General features: G+C 40.9%; 1 protein-coding gene across 1 annotated transcript in view; it reads right to left on the bottom strand.

Annotated features, from left to right (window-relative positions):
* Positions 1-11,120: 11,120 nt before the first annotated feature.
* The window catches only part of LOC122541222 (protein disulfide-isomerase A6-like), an 80,223-nt gene continuing 69,928 nt past the window's right edge, over positions 11,121-21,415 (bottom strand). Inside the window, exons 11-12 of the mRNA XM_043677862.2 lie at positions 18,080-18,176; positions 11,121-11,859 (exon numbers count right to left, since the gene is read on the bottom strand). Coding sequence (XP_043533797.1) covers positions 11,791-11,859; positions 18,080-18,176 — 166 coding nt within the window. The 3' untranslated portion in view covers positions 11,121-11,790. The remainder of the gene's footprint in view (positions 11,860-18,079; positions 18,177-21,415) is intronic.

Genomic DNA, 21,415 nt, shown 5'->3' with positions numbered 1-21,415 from the left:
ACCTGCAAGATGTAGCAATGTGTCGGTTTATCATTTCCGTATTAATTTTTTGTTTAACCTTCACTCTACTCTTTGATTTACTGCATCTTCACAAATTTGATTAATTGCCCAACAATACAGTAAAATTCTCTCTACTTCCTTAGTTATACATCCGCACCAGCACAATTCAGTTGGAGTTCATCTCATCGGTTAAGATTCCATTTCCCAGGTCCTGGATGCCTGTACTCCATGAATTGGAAGCTACTTCTCCCATATCAGCCTTTGAGCCACCCATTCAAATGCCCAATTTTATTTGTCCTTTGTCAATTTGGACATGGCTTAGGTAATCGTGTAGAGATTATGACATTTGAGGTTCTGCTTCTTAATTTGACACCTAGCTCTTCATACTGACTGCAGAACATGTTTCTTTGTCCTACCCATGTGTTAGCCCCTACATAAGCCTTGACATCTGGATCTTCCTCCCACCCAAAGTTCCTCTCCAGACTGAGCAAATATCCTGAATCCTGGCATCAGTCAGGAAACACAGCCATATTGACATGGATTCCTTACTGCAGAGAACAGTGACAATCCCCTTCACCGTACTGTCTTACACTTCTACTACTACATTTTTCTTACTTGCCAGTCTTGAATGTCTACCATGATGCCATCATCAGTTAGTTCATGCCATGCTGTAGACTTCTCATCCAAACTTTTCTTCTCAGGAAAATGTAGAACTTAACAGGTGTAATATATATTCTTCATTGAAAAGTATCCTATATAGCAGTATCAGGGAATCAAGGAGTCATAGTGTCATACTGATGAAGAGGCACCTCAATTATCCAAATATCAATTATCCGAATTTCGAATTATCCGAAGGAGATCTGAAGTCCAGATAGAAACATTACATCAAAGAGGTGTTTCCAACACTGATTGTGCCTTTTGTTTACAGTGATTAAAAACAAACTCGGTTTACTGAAATGCTGCCGAGAACAGTCCTGGTCTTTGATGGGATTCTAGGCACCAACTGACGACCTGCCCTCTCTCTCCCCACACTTTTCCTGGAGTTCTATACAGGCGTGTACCCTGAACCCTCCTTCCCCAGATAATCTCTCCAACATTGCCCTGTAAAGGGCAAAGGTGGAACTTGTCAAAAAGTTGCAGTAAAAATGTGTATATGGCTGTGTGCGCATGTGGGTGTGTGTGTGTGTGCATGTGCATGCACTATTTGTAGACTCAACCCCCCCAAAGGCAGCAGCAGTCTTACTGTCAGTATCCAATGGTTGCCCCAGGGAGGGAATGTGCGGATGGGAGACAGAGGGGTCGGATGGGGGGATTGAATATGGGTGGGGGTGGAGTGGGGGCGGGGGGACGGGGTTGCACATCGGGGAGTGGAGGTGGGGGTGCACGGGGGTGGGGGGGGGGGGGCAGGGACTCGCACGCGGTGTGCTGCTGCCTAGTCTCCTGAATGGGGAGTGGACATAGCAAGTGCTCGCTGTGTCCATGGTGGGGGCGGGGGGGGGGAGGAGGTGGAGGACTTCAGCAATGCTGCAGGTCTCTTACACACAAGAGTGTGTCTGCTCAGAAACAAACCCTGTGACAGAGAGTGGGAGCAAGGTGGGCAGAGCGAGGGAAAAGGAAACTTCAGAAAACTCCAAGCCCCTGAGGAAAGGGATTGAATCAATTAACCGAATTATCTGAACGAAATAGTAGCCGCCCATCTCGTTTGGATAATTGAGGTTCCTGTGTACAGCACGGAACAGACCCTTCGTTCCAACTCGTCCATGCCGACCAGATAGCCCACTCAATCTAGTCCCACTTGCCAGCACCTGGTCCATATCCCTCCAAACCCTTCCTATTCATACAGATGCCTTTTAAATGTTGCAATTGTACTAGCCTCCACCACTTCCTCTGGCAGTTCATTCCACACACGCACCACCCGCTGCGTGAAAACGTTGCCCCTTAGGTCTTTGCCCTCTCACCCTAAACTTATGCCCTCTAGTTCTGGACTCCCCTACCCTCAGGAAAAGATCTTGTCTAATTACCCTATCCATGTCTCTCCTGATTTTATAAACCTCTATATGGTCACCCCTTAGCCTCCAACGCTCCAGGGAAAACACCCCCAGCCTATCCAACCTCTCCTGACAGCTCAAATCCCCCAACCCTGGCAACATCCTTGTAAATCTTTTCTGAACCCTTTCAGTTTCCCAACATTCTTCCAGACCAGAATTGCATGAAATATTTCAGAAGTGGCCTAACCAATGTCCTGTACAGACTCAACATGACATCCCAACTCCTGTACTCAATACTCTGACCAATAAAGGAAAGCATACCAAACACCATCTTCACTATCACATCTACCTGCGACTCTACTTTTAAGGAACTATGAACCTGCACTCCTAAGTCTCTTTGTTAAGCCCTGATTTGCCTTTCCAAAATGCAGCACTTTGCATTTATCTAAATTAAACTCCATCTGCCACTCCTCAGCCAATTAGCCTTCTGATCAAGATCCTGTTGTAATCTGAGATAACCTTCTTCGCTGTCCACTACACCTCCAATTTTGGTGTCATCTGTAAACTTACTAACTATACCTCTTATGCTCACATCCAAATCATTTATATCAATGACGAAAAGTAGTGGACTCAGCACTGATCCTTGTGGCTCTCCATTGGTCACAGACATCCAGTCTGAAAAACAACCCTCCACCACCACCCTCTGTCATCTTTCTTTGAGCCAATTCTCTATCCAAGTGGCTAGTTCTCCCTTTATTCCATGATATTTAACCTTGGTAGCCAGTTTCCCATGGGGAACCTTGTCAAACTCATTACTGAAGTCCATCTAGATCACATCTACCACTCTGCCCTCATCAATCCTCTTTGTTACTTCTTCAAAAAACTCAATCAAGTTTGTGAGGTATGATTTCCCATGCACAAAGCCATGTTGACTATCCCTAATCAATCTTTGCCTTTCCAAATACGTGTAAATCCTGTCCCTCAGGATTCCCTCCAACAACTTGCCCACCACCGACATCAGGCTCACTGGTCTATAGTTCCCTGGCTTGTCCTTAACACCTTTCTTAAATGCTGGCACCATGTTAGCCAACCTCCAGTCTTCCAGCACCTCACCTGTGACTATTGATGTTACAAATATCTCAGCAAGAGACCCAACAATCACTTCTCTAGCTTCCCACAGAGTTCTAGGGTACACCTGATCAGGTCCTGGGGATTTATCCAGCCACCAGGAAAGTCAGTTCACTTATGCAGAAATCTTTTTCAGCAGTCACAGGCAAGTTGAACATTGAGTGAATGGACTCTCTTCCTGATGGCCTCACTGGCCTCAGATTTGACATCTTAATGACAAAACGGGTTCCACTCATGTCCTGCACTTGGGGAAATTCAGTAATGGAGGTGAAACTCACTGACCTTTGCAACTGCAAAACATGGCAAACAGTACTGAGAGGTGTGAAGTATTCTATGATGAGGGAACAAATCTATGATCACCTGGCTGCTGAATCATAGTCTCCTGCAACATTGGTTCTCTGTCTTTAGCTGTAGAACTTATGCTGAGGATATAGCTTAGTTGCCTGCCCTTGCGTGCATCCTGTGCTTCCCACTACGATCTCATATATGTCCCTATCCAGACTTTCAATGAACTCTTAAACTAACTTAGTTGGCAAATTGGGTGAGTTCTCATGGTCAGTCTTCTTTTGCCCAGGTGAAACCAGCAATATCAGCAGATGTCACAATTATCATCACATGCCGAGCTCCATTCTTGACCTTGGAGAGGCCTAAACATCCTGCCCATGGAGTCAAATGTTTTCATTAGTTATTCTTAATTAATATTTAAATATACACTCACAGCAAACATTAAGACCATATAGCAGTTAAATTCTACATTTTCCCCTTCCTCTGCCTGTTTCTTCTGGTATGGCTCTGATCTCTCATTATTTATATTGTTTCTAACTATATTAATCCATAGTCATCCTTTACCCATTTTCGGCGCCAGTTCCTATCAGTTTTCATCAAGGTGCTCCAGGTTACCTAAATATTTATCTTTAGTCTCATGTCCATGGATTCACAGGAGAACAGAAAACCTTAGTGTTATGATTAGCAAGGCATAAAGGAGAACTAAGTCTCCAGATTGTTGTGATAAATTGAATCCCAATATAAACATGAACAAAGTGGCCTTAAAAGAAAGCTTTAACGGACCCATGTTCAGACTTACAGTCTGTTCCTTTTGCGGTCTTTCAGTCCTAGATATTTAAATATAGAACCGGAGATAAAATGGAACACAATGTAAACAAAGTATTTTCATGCAAGTTCTCTTTATAAACTTAGTTTTGATCTTTATCTCTAACAGAGTAATATGAAATATATTCTAATCATTTCATTGCCACCATTGTACATAAAAAGTTCATTAAATAGTTTATCAAAGCAACACCCTTAAATTTCTACCATAAATGAACAATGTTAACATTAAGTATTTGTTTAAGTAGATGTACTATTAAGGTCTGGAAAATGTTTAATTCAAACAGTCACCTAAGAATTAGAATCCATTCAGAATTTTTTGACTTTCAAGTCAACTTATTTTTTATTTGTTTAACTTTCTATATAAGATGCTGCTTTGTTATTCATATGGCTAGTCCTTCAACAGAAAACGTACCAAATCTTTAGCATCGTCAGGCCTATTGTTTGTCTCACAGAATAAAAATAAGGTACCTGGTTCCTTGTTACTTTTGTTTAACCAAAAGCATTTGCTTTAGGAGGAGAATGTCGTCTATTTAAATGTTGCTGTCTGGACAAATTTTGTATATTGGGTAGTCGGCTTACTGAGCTCTTTCCCTGTCCATATTTTCAATGAACCAGAGATCTAATATATTATAGGCTGCAGAATTTGACAAAAACACAACCAAGAGTTAAAGACACACCCACCTCAGTCATGCACATCCTCCATTTTAAGCAATTGAAAAAATATTTTGTGCTTTAGTGTTGGGGTTTGCAATATCACTGTTATTCTATAAGACCTTAAGATGTAGCAGCAGAAGTAGGTCATTTAGCCTATTGGGTCTGCTCCACCTTTCAATGAGCTGATCTGACAATCCTCAATTGTACTTTCCTGACTGTTCTCCATATTTCTCCTTAATTCTCTTCCTGATTAAAATTCTGTCTGTCTCAGCCTTGAATATACTTCACGACCCAAACTTAACAACCCTCTGCAGTAAAAAAAATCCACATATTCACTACCCTCAGTGAAAAAGAATCCCTCCTCATCTCTCACTTAAATGTGTAAGCCCTTATTTGAGATTATGCCCTGCTGGTCTTAGTCTCTCACAAGGGGAAACAACATTTCCACGTCTATCCTGCTAAGTCCCCTAGAAAGCTTGTATATTTCAATAAAGTTACCTCTCATCCCTCTAAATTTCACCAAGTACAGGTCCAACCTATTCAACCTCTCCTCATAACACAAACTTTCCACATCTGGTATTAGCCGAGTGCATTTTCTCTGAACTACCACCAATGCCAATATATCTTTTCTTAAGTAAGAGGTTGAAATTGTTCACAGTATTCCAGTTATGGTCTGACTAGTGCCATGTGTAGTTTCAGCAAAACCTCCCTACTTTTATATGCCATTCCCTTTGAAATAAAGGCTAAAATTCCATTTACCTTCTTCTTTCCTGCTGAACTTATTTTTGTGGCTTTGTATCTCCTATACTATTCTTCAGGACCAAACACAACATTGCCACAATACCATGCATAAAAAAGGGTTAAGTTTCCACTTCTGTACTCTGGTTGTTCGTTGGGTGACTTGAATAAAATGTAAATCATAGGCAGAAATTGCACATGCTAGAAGTACATTAGTGGATATTTTAGCTGAAAGCTATTAGATTTTGGTTGTTTAACATAATGATCCGCCAAAAGACCATGTCTAAACAGCTGGCATTAAAGAAACAGCAGAGGGAGTTTGGTTCTTTCTATTCTTATACTATTTTCAATTTCTCCACTCTGTGCACCTGCTTTGGCACCTACAGATGTTTTTAAGACCATAAGACATAGGAGCGGAAGTAAGGCCATTTGGCCCATCGAGTCCACTCTGCCATTCAATCATGGCTGATGAGCATTTCAACTCCACTTACCCGCATTCTCCCCGTAGCCCTTAATTCCTTGTGACATCAAGAATTTATCAATTTCTGCCTTGAACACATTTAGCGTCCCAGTCTCCACTGCACTCTGTGGCAATGAATTCCACAGGCCCATCACTCTCTGGCTGAAGAAATGTCTCCGCATTTCTGTTCTGACTTTACCCCCTCTAATTCTAAGGCTGTGTCCACGGGTCCTAGTCTCCTCGCCTAACGGAAACAATTTCCTAGCGTCCACCCTCTCCAAGCCATGTATTATCTTGTAAGTTTCTATTAGATCTCCCCTTAATCTTCTAAACTCTAATGAATACAATCCCAGCATCCTCAGCTGTTCCTCGTATGTTAGATCTACCATTCCAGGGATCATCCGTGTGAATCTCCGCTGGACATGCTCCAGTGCCAGTATGTCCTTCCTGAGGTGTGGGGACCAAAATTGGACACAGTACTCCAAATGGAGCCTAACCAGAGCTTTATAAAGTCTCAGTAGCACAACAGTGCTTTTATATTCCAACCCTCTTGAGATAATTGACAACATTGCATTCGCTTTCTTAATCACGGACTCAACCTGCATGTTTACCTTTAGAGAATCCTCAACTAGCACTCCCAGATCCCTCTGTACTTTGGCTTTACGAATTTTCTCACCATTTAGAAAGTGGTCCATGCTTCTATTCTTTTTTCCAAAGTGCAAGACCTCGCATTTGCTCACATTGAATTCCATCAGCCATTTCCTGGATCACTCCTCCAAACTGTCTAGATCCTTCTGCAGCCTCTCCACTTCCTCAGTACTACCTGCCTGTCCACCTAACTTTGTATCATCAGCAAACTTCGCTAGAATGCCCCCAGTCCCTTCATCCAGATCATTAATATATAACGTGAACAGCTGCGGCCACAACACTGAACCCTGCGGGACACCGCTTGTCACCAGCTGCCATTCCGAAAAAGAACCTTTTATCCCAACTCTCTGCCTTCTGTCAGACAGCCAATCCTCAATCCATACCAGTAGCTCACCTCGAACACCATGGGCCCTCACCTTGCTCAGCAGCCTACCGTGTGGCACCTTATCAAAGGCCTTTTGGAAATCTAGGTAGACCACATCCACTGGGTTTCCCCGGTCTAACTACTTGTCACCTCTTCAAAGAACTCCAACAGGTTTGTCAGGCACGACCTCCCCATACTAAATCCATGTTGACTTGTTCTAATCCGACCCTGCTCTTCCAAGAACTTAGAAACCTCATCCTTAATGATGGATTCTAGAATTTTACCAACAACCGAAGTTAGGCTAATTGGCCTATAATTTTCCATCTTTTGCCTTGATCCTTTCTTGAACAAGGGGGTTACAACAGTGATCTTCCAATCATCTGGGACTTTCCCGGACTCCAGTGACTTTTGAAAGATCTCAACCAACGCCTCTGCTATTTCCTCAGCCACCTCCCTCAGAACTCTAGGATGTAGCCCATCAGGGCCAGGAGATTTATCAAGTTTAAGACCTTTTAGCTTTTCTACCACTTTCTCTTTTGTAATGGCAACCATACTCAACTCAGCCCTCTGACTCCCTTTAATTGTTGGGATATTACTCATGTATTCCACTGTGAAGACTGACGCAAAGTACTTATTAAGTTCTCCTGCTATTTCCTTATCTCCCATCACTAGACATCCAGCATCAGTTTGAAGTGGCCCAATGTCTACGCTTGCCTGTCGTTTGTTTCTTATGTATTGAAAGAAACTTTTACTATCATTTCTAATATTACTGGCTAGCCTACCTTCATATTTGATCCTCTCCTTCCTTATTTCTCTCTTTGTTATCCTCTGTTTGTTTTTGTAGCCTTCCCAATCTTCTGATTTCCCAGTGCTCTTGGCCACTTTATAGGCTCTCTCTTTTTCTTTCATAGATTTCCTGACTTCCTTTGTCAGCCATGGCTGTCTAAGCCCTCCCCGGATAATCTTTCTCTTCTTGGGGATGAACCTCTGTACAGTGTCCTCAATTTTACCCACAAACGCCTGCCATTTTTGCTCTACTGTCTTCCCTGCTAGGCTCTGCTTTCAGTCTATTTTTGTCAGTTCCTCTCTCATGCCCTCATAATTACCTTTATTTAACTGTAACACAATTTCATCCGATTTTGCCTTCTCTCTTTCAAACTGCATACTGAACTCTACCATATTATGGTCGCTGCTTCCTAAGTGTTCCCTTACTTTAAGATTTTTTATAAAGTCTAGCTCATTACATAGCACTAGGTCCAGAATAGCCTGCTCCCTTGTGGGTTACATGACAAGCTGTTGCAAAAAGCCATCCTGTAAGCATTCCATGAATTCCCTTTCTTTGGATTCACTGGCAACATTATTTACCCAGTCCACCTGCATATTGAAGTCTCCCATGATCACTGTGACCTTGCCTTTCTGACATGCCTTCTCTATTTCCCGGTACATGTTGCGCCCCTGGTCCTGACCACTGTTAGGAGGTCTGTACATAACTCCCACTATGGTTTTTTTGCCTTTGTGGTTCCTCAATTCCACCCACATAGACTCCACATCATCCGACGCTATGTCATTCAGCACCATAGATTTAATTTTGTTCTTAACTAACAAGGCAACCCCGCCCCCTCTGCCCATCTCCCTGTCTTTTCGATAAGTTGAAAATCCTTGGATGTTTAACTGCCAGTCCTGACCCCCCTGTAACCATGTCTCTGTGATGCCTACCACATCATAATCATTCACGATGATCTGTGCCATTAGTTCGTCTGCTTTGTTATGAATGCTACGAGCATTCAGGTAAAGTGCCTTAAAGCTAACTTTCTTATCATTAGAGATATTGGAAGTCATAAGATGTCCTAAGTTATCCTTCCTTTTTGCCGCATTCCCAGTCTGTCTCAAGTTTAAATCTGCCTGCACATATGCTATCCTGCTGCTTATCTTTCCATTTAACTCCATACTCCCTGTCGCTTTCACTTTCCCTTCCCCCCAACTCAGAAGTTTAAAGTCCTACTGACCACCCTATTTATCCTCTTTGCTAGAACATTGGTACCTAATCGGTTCAGGTGGAGACCGTCCCAACGGTACAGATCCCCCCGGTTCCAAAACTGATGCCAATGCCCCATGAAGTGGAATCCCTCTTTCCCACACCAATCCCTTAGCCACGTGTTTACTTCCCTAATTTTCTTATCCCTATGTCAATTGGCACGTGGCTCGGGCAGTAATCCGGAGATTATGACCCTTGAGGACCTGTACTTCAATTTCCTTCCTAGTGCTCGATAATCCCCAAACAGGTCCTCCACCCTAGCTTTGCCTATGTTGTTAGTCTCAACGTGGATCACAACAACTGGATCCTTCCCCGTCCCGCTCCAATATCCTTTCAAGCCGGTCAGAGATGTCCCGAACCCTGGCACCGGGTAGGCAACACACCATGCGAGACTCCCGATCCGGCTTGCAAAGGATACTATTTGTCCCCCTAATTATACAATTCCCTATAACAACTACTTGTCTTTTTGCTCCCCTCTCTTGAATGGCCTTCTGCACCATGGTGCCGTGGTCAGCTGGCTCATCCTGTCCACAGCCCTTTTCCTCATCCGTACAGGGATCAAGAATCTCATACCTGTTGGACAAGGTCAAGGGCTGAGGCTCCTGCACTCCTGAACTCAGGTTCCCCCTACCTGCCTCACTTACAGTCACACTCTGATGTCCCTGATCGCTAACTGGATGTGAATTACTTAATCTCCCAGGTGTGACTGCCTCCTGAAACAAAGTGTCCAGGTAACTCTCCCCCTCCCGGATGCGCCGCAGTGTTTGAAGCTCAGATTCCAGATCATCAGCTCTGATCCGGAGTTCTTCCAGCAACTCAATGTTAGGACTGTTCCTATTTTTTGCTAGTTGGTTTCTTTTTTGCTATAAACATCAGTCTACAGCATTTAAAACACCACTAGCCACTGTCGATCACTCATTGAAGATATACTGGTGGCATCACTGGCAAACATTTTAAAAATGAAGACATTAGGTTTAGACATCCTAGCTATGGCCTACAATTGACTAAAATGAGAGGATCCTGAAGGTCTATTATCTGACCTCTGGATTGAGGACACATTCTGGACGAGTGTAAATGTGTGAAAACACAAGGAGACAATAATATTTAGAGTATACAGCCACATCTATGCTCTGCCCTAAATTGTGTTGGTTTTTCCTGTGGATAATTATTGCAGCTGCTGTTTTACAGATAGATAAACCTAGAATGCCTATACATTTAGAGATTATTAAATGCTAAGTATTCCTGCATGTTTTTCCAATTAGTCATGAATTACTTGACAAGATATAGCAGGTATTAACCTCCAAATATGTGTGGTTATTAATTTCTCAGAATAGCCAGGGAAAAAAACAATGTGCAAACATCCAGATCAAGGGTAAGTCCTTGATTAGATTTAGCAATTTATTGATCCCCACAGTTAGACTAAAAATAATACAAATATCAAGTTTAGACAATGTTCAAAACAGTACCAGATATGTCACATTTTGAGGCAGAGAAGGAAGAGTACTGACATCAATGCTCCTCCTAGCAGAACCAGGTAATAACATCTCTGTACTTTTAATCAGTGAAATTTACTGAAGGAGAAAGCTTCTTTGAGCCTAGAAAATGTGCTTTGCTTATTACTCAGCCTGTTAACTCTAATGGCTAAGTGTTATTTTAAATCTCTGCATAAAATGCATTCCTTGCACACTGTGGTTGGTTGGGGCTCCCTCAGAATCTCTTTCAAAAACTAATGTCAAAAGAGAGTTGGGGCCAGTGGTCATCCATTGAAAAATGAGAATTCCATTCTCCAGTGCCCCTAACACATTGTACAACTAAAAGGAAGATGCAGAGAAACAATACTTGAAAAGTTAGAAGTGGAAGGTAGTGCTGTTAGATTAGTTTGAAGACCTGCTAGTTAGTTTAAGAGGATTCTATCAATTAACTGATGTTCTTGCAAAGACAGACATTTTGTACTTTTCAGCCATCTGCCACTGACTGAACCCAATGGTTCAGCGGTACTGTATTTTTCAGTATTTCCCCACCCAAAACAGATATTCCAATTTTGTCAAATTTAAATGGCAAGGCCTACCAGTATAATGCAAATCGCCAGAAACCAGGAATTCTGACAAAGCCAGGCACATAGATTCTTGTAGGGCTAAAGTCACACTCAACCACTGTGAGAGTTCAGCAGACTTCTAAGTTTTCAGGTTCTAGAATTATGATTTTGGTGCTTTTCATAGATAAGTTCAACATGTGTATATTTATCAAAAATAATTTTTATTCTGTAACTGAAACACATTTGCAAAGAACCTCAAAACAAAAGTGCAAGCAGATGAACTTTTTGAATCTGAGTAACTAGCTTACAAAGGCAGTGGAGACTACAGTAAAGAACACAATATTATTATAATTTCTACTCTACTTGAATGTACTTCACACATTACAAGTAACCATTAAAATAAGATAACAGTATCATTTCAGAATCTCTTGTTTCTAAGTTGTATATATAGTTGATAATGGTCTGTTGATAAATATTGTATGATTTAAGTTTGAAATTCAATTTTAAGTACAAGACGCTTTTATTAAGAAGACACTTCTGTTTAAAAGAAATGATGAAAAAAATTAAGCTATATTTTACAGCATTACTTTCTTCTGGCAGTTGAAATTCTGTGAAGGGTTAATTGTTGACTCACAACTCGTCGTTTTCTAATTCTTCAAAACTTGGGCCAGTTAAGATAATAGGATCTTTCTTAGCCAACTTGAAAGATTAAAAAAATGTATATTTTAAATATAGGGTATATTTAAAATAGCAAATAAATAAAAAGGAAGCTGGACAACATAGGTACAATACTTGACAATAAAGATTTGGGATATTAGACTTGAGAAATTTTAAACAATTATCATTATTTATATAATACACCAATTTCCACATAAACTACACATATTCAGAACTGAAGTGCTAAGAAGTTGATGAAATAATGGAGCCCTATGTCCACAGTGGTTCAACTAATTTCATCCAATAACTGAAGTAAGTTATCTCATGAGAATGGCTCCAGGGATGAGAAATTTCATTTACATGGATAGATTGAATTAACTTAGGCTACTTTCCTAAGATTTAAAAGACATTTGATAGTGGTATTCAATAATTTGAAATCTGGACAAACAGGGAGATGTTTTTTCTGTTGGTGGAAGGATTGAGAACAAAAGCACACTGATTTAGGGTAAATGGCACAAGAATCAACATGTCTTTTCAGGCAGTCAGTGGTTAGGATCAAGAGAGCATTGCATGAGAGTGTAGTGTAGGCAATTTCAACTGAGGCATTCAAGAAGGAATTGGATAATTATCTGAGGTGAAAATATTTGTAAAGCTACAGCAAACCACAGTAGAGTGGGACCAGGTGAGTTTGTTCTTCAGAGAACTAGTATGGAAATATTTGACTTCTGTGCTGTAAGATTTCTGCAATTCTCAGCATCCACACCATTTTTGTATTTGTAAATATTGATTTGGAGGTGTAGGAACAGAGGAATCTGGGTGTATATGTCATCATGAGGATGATTCACATCCCCAGGGTACTTGAAGTCATAGTAAACATTTAATTCCAACTTTTTTTTTAAAGAAGATTGCTAAAGGCATAAGATGAATGTGGATATCTATCTAGAACAAACATTGTTTGGTAGCAGTGTCTATGGAGAGAGATACAGAATTAACATTCAAGTCCGATATGACATCTTCAGAATTTATTGGACCTCCAGTCTCAGCACTGCCTTTGACTGAGCTCTACCGCTGCCATGCTTTTTGAAAACTGCTAATGTCTTCCCCAACAAGGCGCAGAAGTTTGATTCTCCAGCATGGCAGGCTTTTTCTTTGTCTATTGGTTCGCTGCTGACTGGCACAACTCTCTTGATAATTGTCTGCCCATGATTTCTGCTGATAATAGTTTTGAAAATTCATTTGGGATGAATTTGGGATGTGGGAATTGCTGGCTGGCCAGCATTTATTGCCTGTCTCTAGTTGCCCCTGAGAAGGTAGTGAGTTGCGTTCTTGAACTACTGTAGTCCAACTGCTGTGGGTTAACCCACAATAACATAAGGGAGGAAATTACAGGGTTTTTACACAGTGACAGTGAAAGAACAGCGATATATTTCCAAGTCAAAATGGTGAGTGGCTTGGAGGGGAACTTGAAGGTGGTAATGTTCCTGCTATCCTTATCTTTCTAAATGGAAGAGATCATGGGTTTGGAAGATGCTGTCTGAGGACTTTCAGAGAATTTCTGCAGCGCATCTTGTAAGTAATACGCACTGCAGCTACTGAGCATCAGTAGTGGACTGAGTTGGTGCTTTGGATGTAGTGCCAATCAAGCAGACTGCTTTGTCCTGGATAGTGTCAAGCTTCTTGAGTGTTGCTGAAGCTACACTCATCAAGGCAAGTGGGGAGTGTTCCATCACACTCTTGGTTTGTTCCTTGTAAATGGTGGATAGGTTTTGGGAAGTCAGGTGACGAGTTACCAGCTGCAGTATTCCTTGTCTCTGACCTGCTCCTGTAGCCACTGTGTCTGTGGCAAATCCAGTTTCTTAAATGTTGTTGAAGCTGCATCCATCCAGGCAAGTGGGGAGTATTTCATCACACTCCTGACGTGTCTTATAGATGGTGGTCAAGCTTTGGGGAGTCAGGAGGTGAGTCGTCCGTCATAGTTCTCCTAGCCTCTGACCTTTTCCTGTAGTTACTGCTTTTGTGTGATGGTTTCAGTTGAATTTCTGGTCAATGATAACCCCCAAGATGTTGATATTGGGGGATTCAGTTATGGTAGCACCATTGATTGCCATGGGGTGGTGGTTAGATTGTCTCTTATTGGTGGTCATAGCCTTGCATTTGTGTGGCATGATTGTTAGTTGCCACTTGTCAGCCCAAGGCTGGATATTGTCCAGATCATAACAAAAACCGAAAGAACTGCAGCTGCGATAAATCAGAAACAAAAACCAAAATTGCTGGAAAAGCTCAGCAAGTCTGACAGAATTTATGGAGAGAAATCAGGTCAATTGACCCTTCCACAGAACTGATGGTAGCTAAGAAAATGTCAGTTTATATTCTGAAGAAGGGGGTGAGGGGGTAAGGAGTAACTGATAGGTGGGGATGGAGCTCAAAGAGTGACAAGAGTAGTTGGACAGACAAAGGAGTGGATAACAATCTGGCTAGGAGGGGTGGATAGTTATTAAAAAGGACTATTAATTGCTAATTGTTAGTTTATATGCATGTTCTCTGGGTCTTTCTGATTTGTGCTTCCATCACAATTTGAATAGCTTCTTCCAAAGTTAAGCCTTCCTTGGACTGTAATAAATCTGACAAAGTTTTATAAATAATTCAAATAATAATTCTGTATATTGTGAATTTTGATTTTGAAGCTCCGTGTTCCTGGTTTTCCACTAATCTGGACAGATTATTAATAAAGTTATGTATCAATTCTCCTGGAAGCTGCATTCTTATATTTGCCTATGCTGTCTCAAACTGTGTGATTATAGAGCTTGCTAGGCTCTAAACCATAGCAATGTTGTATTAGACCATAAGACCATAAGACATAGGAGTGGAAGTAAGGCCATTCGGCCCATCGAGTCCACTCCGCCATTCAATCATGGCTGATGCACATTTCAGCTCCACTTACCAGCGTTCTCCCCGTAGCCCTTAATTCCTCTAGACAACAAGAATCTATCAATCTCGGCCTTGAAGACATTTAGCGTCCCGGCTTCCACTGCACTCCGTGGCAATGAATTCCACAGGCCCACCTCTCTCTGGCTGAAGAAATGTCTCTGCATTTCTGTTCTGAAATGACCCCCTCTAATTCTAAGGCTGTGTCCACGGGTCCTAGTCTCCTCGTCTAACTGAAACAATTTCCTAGCATCCACCCTTTCCAAGCCATGTATTATTTTGTACGTCTCTATTAAGTCTCCCCTTAATCTTCTAAACTCCAACGAATACAATCCCAGTATCCTCAGCCGTTCCTCATATGTTAGACCTGTTTCTGTTATTTCCTTGTCTTTTTCAGCGCAGTATTTCTATAATACTCTATTAAATTCTTCAACAGAGCTTTAAATTATATTATGGATGGTTTTGTAGTAATTTACTGCTTTTAAGCTTTTAAAATCTATTTCTGAATCTCTGTACTCTATTTGTGGTACTTGCCATATCTACCACAGTGTGGTACTGGATATGGCTTGTTTGAGATAGTTTACTACCACCAATCTTCCTTTGTCTTGAGTCTATCCAGTGATTAGTGGTACAGATTATATCACTGCAGAAAATCTAAAGAAGAGGCATTGTCTTAATTAACAAAAATGTTAAATAAATGACAGCTATAAGTACAATTACATTTTGTCAGAATTATTAGGACACTAGAGAAATGCCACAAAAATTAGAGTGGAATCCCTGTCTCCACTTTAAGCTCTGGCATTGAGTCGAGCATGCTCTATAGTCAATTTGAGAAAGCATTGGCAAATACAAGAATGCAGCTTCCAGGAGAATTGATACATGCATGATGAGATTAGATTTCCTACAGTTTGGAAACAGGCCCTTCGGCCCAACAAGTCCACATCGACCCTCTGAAGAGTAACCCACCCCCCATATTTACCTCTAAGTAATGCACCTAACACTATGGGTAATTTACCATGGCCAATTCATCCGACCTGCACATCTTTGGATTGTGGGAGGAAACCCACACAGACATGGGGGGAATGTACAAATCCACACAGACAGTCACCGGAGGTGGGAATTGAACCCTGGTCCCTGGTGCTGTGAGGCAGCAGTGCTAGTAACTGAGTCACCGTGCCGTGATGTTAGTAGAATGGTGAAGCCAATATCTCATGAATATTAACCCCTTCAGAACTATTATATTCCTTAACAGTTACAGTGCTGAGTTCTGTTTAGACTGGTAGTCTGACTGTTGCTGGTTTATTATATCTGCCCAATAAAATATTTGTGGCTTACATACATAGAACATAGAAGAATACAGCGCAGTACAGGCCCTTCGGCCCTCGATGTTGCGCCGATCCAAGCCCACCTAACCTACACTAGCCCACTATCCTCCATATGCCTATCCAATGCCCGCTTAAATGCCCATAATGAGGGAGAGTCCACCACTGCTACTGGCAGGGCATTCCATGAACTCACGACTCGCTGAGTAAAGAACCTACCCCTAACATCTGTCCTATACCTACCCCCCCTTAATTTAAAGCTATGCCCCCTTGTAATAGCTGACTCCATACGTGGAAAAAGATTCTCACTGTCAACCCTATCTAAACCCCTAATCATCTTGTACACCTCTATCAAGTCACCCCAAACCTTCTTTTCTCCAATGAAAACAACCCCAAGTGCCTCAGCCTTTCCTCATAAGATCTTTCTACCATACCAGGCAACATCCTGGTAAACCTCCTCTGCACCTGTTCCAGTGCCTCCACATCCTTCCTATAGTATGGCGACCAAAACTGCACACAATACTCCAGATGTGGCCGCACCAGAGTCTTATACAATTGCAACATGACCTCAGTACTCCGGAACTCAATCCCTCTACCAATAAAAGCCAGTACGCCATATGCCTTCTTCACCGTACTATTTACCTGGGTGGCAACTTTCAAAGATCTGTGTACATGGACACCAAGATCCCTCTGCTCATCCACACTACCAAGTATCCGACCATTAGCCCAGTACCCCATCTTTTTGTTACTCTTACCAAAGTGAATCACCTCACACTTAGCTACATTGAACTCCATTTGCCACCTTTCTGCCCAGTTCTGCAGCTTATATCCCGCTGTAACCTGCCACATCCTTCCTCACTGTCTACAACTCCTCCGACTTTCGTATCATCCACAAACTTGCTCACCTAACCTTCTAACCCCTCCTCCAGGTCATTTATAAAAATGACAAACAGCAATGGTCCCAAAACAGATCCTTGCGGAACACCGCTAGTGACGGCACCTTTGCCATCAACTACTACCTTCTGTCTTCTTCCAGCCAGCCAACTCCTAATCCAAATCTCCAACTCACCCTCAATGCCATACCTCCGTATTTTTTGCAGTAGTCTACCATGGGGAACCTTATCAAACGCCTTACTAAAATCCATATACACCACATCTACCGCTTTCCCCTCGTCCACCTCCTTAGTCACCTTCTCAAAGAATTCAATAAGGTTTGTGAGGCACGACGTGCCCTTCACAAAACCATGCTGACTATCCTTGATCACATTATTCCTATCCAGATGTTCATAAATCCTATCCCTTACAATTCTCTCTAAGATTTTGCCCACAACAGAAGTGAGACTCACCGGCCTATAGTTACTAGGATTATCCCTACTCCCCTTCTTGAACAAGGGAACCACATTTGCTAGCCTCCAATCTTATGGCACTACTCCTGTAGACAACGAGGACATAAAAATCAAGGCCAATGGCTCTGCAATCTCCTCCCTTGCTTCCCAGAGAATCCTATGATAAATGCCATCAGGCCCAGGGGAATTCTGCATTCTGGCTTCCATGCAGAATTACCATAGTTGCATTCTCAGATGTCATCTGATTCCAATATAAGCATAGTATTTTGAATATTTAACAGCATTCCAGTTTGAGACACATGGTTATATTTTGAACTATAAAATACATCAAGTAAATGGGACTTGATATATTGCAAGTGGTTCATAGCTTGTAAGTTACAGGAGTGTTGCTTGTTTGGTTTTGCCATGAAATATAAGTTTTGAAGATGACTATCATTTGAGGGCAACCTCCCTTAGATGAAAACAAAATACAAATGTCTGAACAGATTGCATCTATTCTATTGTAATATTTGGTATATTATAGTTTGGGGTTGCAGTTGTTAATCATCTAAACCAAGAAGTATAGAGTCAAAGCTCAAAGACTTGAAAAAAATGCTTGATTTGTTTGAAAATAATTAACCTTTAACTAGGCCCATATCTGTAAGTTTCAAGTGAATAAAAATAACTTACATCCTCCGTTTTGGGGGCAGTCCAGTGTTTCACTCTTATACTTTTGGGTAAAACATCACTTATTGGTGTTCTTGGAACATTTCCTATAGAGAGTCTTCTATAGATATGTAATAATTAAATCAGAATAATTACTTTATTGTATTAGGAGAGAACTTGTTCACAAATTTTTTTTTCATTTCAGTCAAAATGTGTAAATAGACCAGACTCCTTTTTTAGTGTTAGATTAAAATATTTTGAATGTATGCATTTTTTATTTGAAATGGTGTCTTTAAGTTATTGAAAATGTTAAGGTATCAAATAGCCATTATTTCTAGAAACAACACAATTAAAATGCACAATTTTGATTCTGACTTGAAAGGCCTGGTGTAAAGAAAATGGGTTACCATAACAAAAACTCAAGTTTGTAAAATATTTACAGGTAAAATTCAAATCTATACCCTAGAATAATGTCAACACTTAGTATTATTACTGTATATAACTGACAGCAACTTCTGTTTATACATGCACAATTAAATGTGTAAATATTGATGTTTCTGTACTCTCAATAGAAAAGCAAATAAGGATACTAACGTAGTTTTCAAAGATGGACTCAATACAGATTTACTGACTTGATGTGAACTTCAAGTACTTTGCATGACTCTCACTACAAAATTCAGTCAAAATTACCACTTTGATCAGTCAGGAATAATCAAAAACAAATAACTGTTACTAGTACAGGACTTGAGTATTGCATTCATCAGAACAATTCACAAGAATACTAATTCAAGGGGAAACTAAACAGTCAAATGAGCTCTCTTTCCTTGCTCTCCTACTTAAGAAATCAACCCAGGGGTCTTCACTACTGTACACTGCAAACCGAATTTGGTCAGTAAACTATCAACATCCTGGGGTTTACTATTGACCAGAAACTGAACTGGACTAGTCAAAAAAGTACTGTGGCTGTAAGAGCAAGTCAGAGGTTAGGAATCCTGTCGCGAGTAACTCACCATGTGTCTTCTCCAAAGCCTGCTCACCACCTAACAAGTCATGAGTGTGATGGAATACTTCCCACTTGCCTGGATGAGTACAGCTCCGACAACACTCCAGATGCTTGACACAATCCGGGACAAACCAGTCTGGTTAACTGGTACCACATCCACTCTCTCACCACTGACAGTAGCATCAGTGTGTACCATTTACAAGATGCACAGCAGAAATTCACCAAAACTCTGTAGACAGCACCATCCAAACCCACAATCACTTTAATCGCGTAGGACAAGAGTAGCTGATACATGGGAACCCCATCTTCTGCAAGCTGCCGTCTAAGCCAGTCACCATCTTGGCTTGGAAATATGTTACTGTTCCTTCAGTGATGCAGGGTCAATATTCTGAGGTGGCCTCTATAGATTCATTTTGGATATACTTGCAGCAAATGGACTGCAGTGGTTCAAGAAGGTATCTCACCATCATCTTCTCAAGGGCAAATAGGGATGAGCAGTACATGCTGGCCCAGTCAAAACAAATGTTGGGATTCCCACAGTTCCACATGCTTATAAGATTGTTTTTTTATTGGCAACCTCATAAATAGAGCCAAGCCATTTGTTCACTATGTTCAGTGGATACTGAAATAGAGCACATCAATGCCAATGCCAATCTTGAGGAATATCAGCTCCCCTGATCAGATCCTTTTTGCTGAATATTGTGCAAACTCATAAAAGGCCCCAAGGAGGGCCTAACAAGTGCCTTGTTTATCTCAGAATACTGTGAAAGGGTAAGGTTTCATCTGCCTCCAATCAGCTTTTGAAAGCTCTTGCCTAATACCGTCAAAATTGGCCTTTCTCCAATTTAGAACTTCAACTTTTGGATCTAGTCTATCCTTTTCCATCACTATTTTAAAACGAATAGAAATATGGTCGCTGGCCCCAAAGTGCTCCTCCACTGACACCTCAGTCACCTGCCCTGCCTTATTTCCCAAGAGTAGGTCAAGTTTTGCACCTTCTCTAGTAGGTACATCCACATACTGAATCAGAAAATTGTCTTGTACACACTTAAGAAATTCCTCTCCATCTAAACCTTTAACACTGTGGCAGTCCCAGTCGATGTTTGGAAAGTTAAAATCCCCTATCATAACTACCCTATTATTCTTACAGATAGCTGAGATCTCCTTACAAGTTTGTTTCTCAATTTCCCTCTGACTATTGGGGGCTCTATAATACAATCCCAATAAGGTGATCATCCCTTTCTTATTTCTCAGTTCCACCCAAATAACTTCCCTGGATGTATTTCCAGGAATATCCTGCAATTGGACAACATTTGGTGGACAATTCTGAGTTAAAGAATGATTATGCGGACTCACAATTTATGATTGTAAAGAGAATGGATAAACATACCAAACCAGCACACAATAATCCATGCATGGTCTTATCAAGGCTCTGAATTTGTTAGTTCAGTTGACTGGACAACTGATTTGCAATGCAGTGATGCTAACAGTCGGGGTTCAGTGTGGCTGATGTTACCATGAAGAACCCTCCTTCTCAACCTCTCCCCTCGCCTGAGGCATGTTAACCTCAGGCCATAGCATGAGCAGTCATCTTTCTCTAATGAAACATCAGCCTATAGTCTGGCAGGAGCATGGCAATGTTTTCTTATGTACAACTGCAATGAGATATCTTTACTCCTATCGTAAAATCATCTTGTAATAACGGTCAATATGCTATTTGACTTGATTATTATAGCGCATTTAATAATTCCAAACAATTTTAAATTGTTAACACAATCTCACGGGCTTCATTTTACAATAGCTTAATAGTTTATATTTTGGTACATATAGGTTTTATCATGTGGATCCTTGGATTATTGTCTTGTGGATATCAAGTATTCTAAGATGCTGCATTTGTGCATTCATATGTAGGTAAATTGATTTTGTTTCACTTTATATAATTAATGGCTCAGTTTCCTTTTTAACTTGTAGCTTTACGATATAATCAGAAACAATGAAATGGTTAAATTGTTTATTTTAAGGATGCTACCGCACAGAACTGATGCCATTTTTATGAAGTGTAGGGTATTATTGGCAGCAGCTTGTGGATTTGGGGTTTAACCAAAAATCTGTATATCCCTGAAGTAATTGCAGCATTTTATTTTAATTCTAAGTGGCTAGATAGAGCCTTAAATTTATGATTGTGTTAGTCATGTCCAAATTATAAATCCATACAACTAATGTTTACTTTTTTGTTATAATTTTACCTTCACTGTATATTTCTTTAAATAGCCAAAATTGCCAATAAATACAAAAAATAATAAATTAAAATTATTTCAATAGTTCATCCTTGATAACTACAAATTATTCAGGACACT

Source organism: Chiloscyllium plagiosum, unplaced genomic scaffold (genome assembly GCF_037043375.1).
Source record: "Chiloscyllium plagiosum isolate Xiang-an unplaced genomic scaffold, Cpla_swu_hap1 HiC_scaffold_3, whole genome shotgun sequence".
NCBI classification, from domain to species: domain Eukaryota; kingdom Metazoa; phylum Chordata; class Chondrichthyes; order Orectolobiformes; family Hemiscylliidae; genus Chiloscyllium; species Chiloscyllium plagiosum.
The sequence above is the reverse complement of the archived record's forward strand: the minus strand, read 5'-3'. Positions and strand labels throughout refer to the sequence as shown.